We start from the raw sequence: 2,500 nt of genomic DNA, 5'->3' as shown, positions 1-2,500 counted from the left end.
CTTGAGCCGGCTGAAATACCCGGAATTTAAGTACTGATAAAACTAATGAGGTCCTCTTGACAGTAACAAGGCAAGAAAACCAATTATTATCATCTCAATTCAAATCGTCAAAACTTTGCTTGCTTGTAGCACAGCATTCGGAACGAGGTCAATGCATTGGCCAGTTAGTCATTCATGGGGTAAACGAATAAATGTACAAATGGGGAAGTGCTTTTTTAAGAATTCGTACAGTTTCTCGTGACAATTTGCAACCCCTGCAATAAAAAAGCTTGATTTCACAAAGTTTCATTAAGAATGAGGTGAGGGGTTTTTGCAAATGATCCAATGCGTTACCGCACAGGCTCAGGATATACAGGTTTGGGATATAACTAGCGGACGTTTCCAAATCTTGCAGGTCATTTTCATTTAAATACAAGTGTTCAAGGCATAACCATATCAAATGTGGAAAAAAGCAAAGCTTTCTGGTCAGTGGACTGAGATTCCCGCTAACACTGACATTGCTGAACGTCAACGTTCTCAATGGCATGTCTTTGTCTACTCCGCCAAAAAGGGCCAACATGTCTTCAACATTTAAACTGGTATCACCTGTGCCAACTAAAAGGAGATTTTGTAAGGCTGACAATCTCGCGAGCGAAAGACCGAGCGCTGCGGCAACTGCGGGAGTCAGGTGGATTTCAGATAGCGCCAGGGAAATGAGACTTTTGTGCGTGATACTAGAAACCAGCCTCATGCTTGCTTCCTCAGCACAGCACCTATCAAAGGAAATATTAAGTTTGGTGATGTTTTCAAAACGTAGCAACAATTCAGCGAGTTCTTCAGCTCCTTTTGAAATAAACAGACCAACCAATTTTAAATCACACTTTCTAGGGTTTGGGAGCTATTGCAAAAAATTGCAAACAATGTCACTGTCTCCCATAAGATAAACGAAGATACCCATTAAATGGGTGCAATTTTTGATTACAGCACCAAGATCACCGGCTTCCATTGTAGAACTATGATAACACTGAAACGTACTTAAGAACTTAAGAGACGTCTTTCCTGGAACAAAATTTTCCAACGGACACGGTAAAGCAGCAGCCTGTGCACTCTCAGTGAATAGTCTGGCATGGGCAGCACAACACAATCGCAAGTCTCTGAAATAAACACTGACATCACCGTCGTGGATATGAAGGATTGATGAAAAACCACATTGTTCACATTGAAACTCGAAGAATTTTCTCAAAAATACTCCGAGGGGAACATTTTCAGAACTCTCAGTTATCTTTATTGTGGTATCAAGGAAGTTCAGTGTTTTTACCACATTGTAAAGAGTTGAAACAACGTTTTTTTCTTTCAAGTCTTCAAAAGGACCAAAAATAAAAGTCCAGGATTTCACACCGGAAAACAGTAACGAAAGATAAGGAGGTGGTTCTCTGAGAATTGTAATCCCGCCAAAGCAATCAACGCAAAATTTTGCAAGGTTTTGTTTTGACTGTACATCTTTAAAGCAATAAAAAACCAAATCACTGAAGTGCGCGTGCCTCTCAACAGCGTCATCTAGAGGCTTGTATTTGTGGTCTCCACCTGGTATCGCTTCTGATATATCAAGTGATGGATCGTTTGTACTCACTGACTTCAAATGGTCAAACACTTTTGCTGCTCCTTCGTCACTAAGTCCACATATGAATCCAAAAACGTTCTCTAACTCGCGACAGCTTTTCAAGGTTTGAGTGTGCTCTTCAATCACACCGAGATTTCCACCAGGTATACATTTGTGAGTCACGTACCAAGCTGCGCAGAATTCTTGTATGCTCTTATGAAAGAAAGAAACCATCTCCGTTGGTTGCAAGCTTTCTGTACACTCAGTTACTTGAAGTAAACCAATGGCAACACTTTCTTCACTCAGGACTTCAGAAGAAAGTTTACCATACGGGAAGATGTGGTCATCGTTTAAAAGACACTCTAAGGCCAGCTTACCGATTTGATTGAGGATCTCTGAATTATCCTCTGTTGTGCTAAAGCGAGCAGGGGTGTTCTTTCCTTGGTTGTGGCTTAAAACGTGCTGGACAATCTTTGAATATAAGCTCGTTTTGCTTTTCGAAAAGCCATCTGACTGTTCCTTTTTCCATAGCATGCAAAAGAACAGCAAAAGTAAGGGAACTTTTGCAAGATCTTTCAGTTTGTTTTTTTTCAAGTGATCATACAAATATCTGGCATTTTTTTGTCACCAAGCTGTCGAGTTATATACGTCAGTTTGTCCTCCTCACTGAATCCTGTTATTTCTGCTAGCAGGTCTTGGAATTCTTGGAGCTCATCAGCTTTGGACATTCGACTTGTTATCAACACACAGCAGTCTCTCAATTCTTTTCCACTGAATATGTCAACGATTTGAGATTCTTGTCCACCGTGATACTCATCATAGCCATCCAGCAAGAGAAGAACTTCATTTTGATGGTTGGTGATATAATTCAGAAGACCTTCTACTAACCATTTGTCTTCACGGGCAAAAAGTCTTGAGTTA

The 2,500-nt window shown here is 40.5% G+C and overlaps 2 protein-coding genes across 3 annotated transcripts in view; both read right to left on the bottom strand.

Moving 5' to 3' along the window:
• The window catches only part of LOC138029992 (uncharacterized), a 2,533-nt gene extending 420 nt beyond the window's left edge, over positions 1-2,113 (bottom strand). The window contains exon 1 of the mRNA XM_068877836.1: positions 1-2,113. This exon is cut by the window's left edge and continues 420 nt beyond it. Coding sequence (XP_068733937.1) covers positions 878-2,113 — 1,236 coding nt within the window. The 3' untranslated portion in view covers positions 1-877.
• Positions 1-2,500, bottom strand: part of LOC138029989 (E3 ubiquitin-protein ligase DZIP3-like) — a 14,860-nt gene that overhangs the window by 420 nt on the left and 11,940 nt on the right. For both annotated transcript variants that reach the window (XM_068877835.1, XM_068877834.1), the window contains exon 7: positions 1-2,500. This exon is cut by the window's left edge and continues 420 nt beyond it; it is cut by the window's right edge and continues 418 nt beyond it. In XM_068877835.1, the coding sequence (XP_068733936.1) occupies positions 2,170-2,500 (331 nt within the window). In that variant the 3' untranslated portion in view covers positions 1-2,169.

This window comes from Montipora capricornis, chromosome 13 (genome assembly GCF_036669925.1).
Source record: "Montipora capricornis isolate CH-2021 chromosome 13, ASM3666992v2, whole genome shotgun sequence".
NCBI lineage: Eukaryota > Metazoa > Cnidaria > Anthozoa > Scleractinia > Acroporidae > Montipora > Montipora capricornis.
This window is presented reverse-complemented; position numbering and strand designations above follow the sequence as displayed.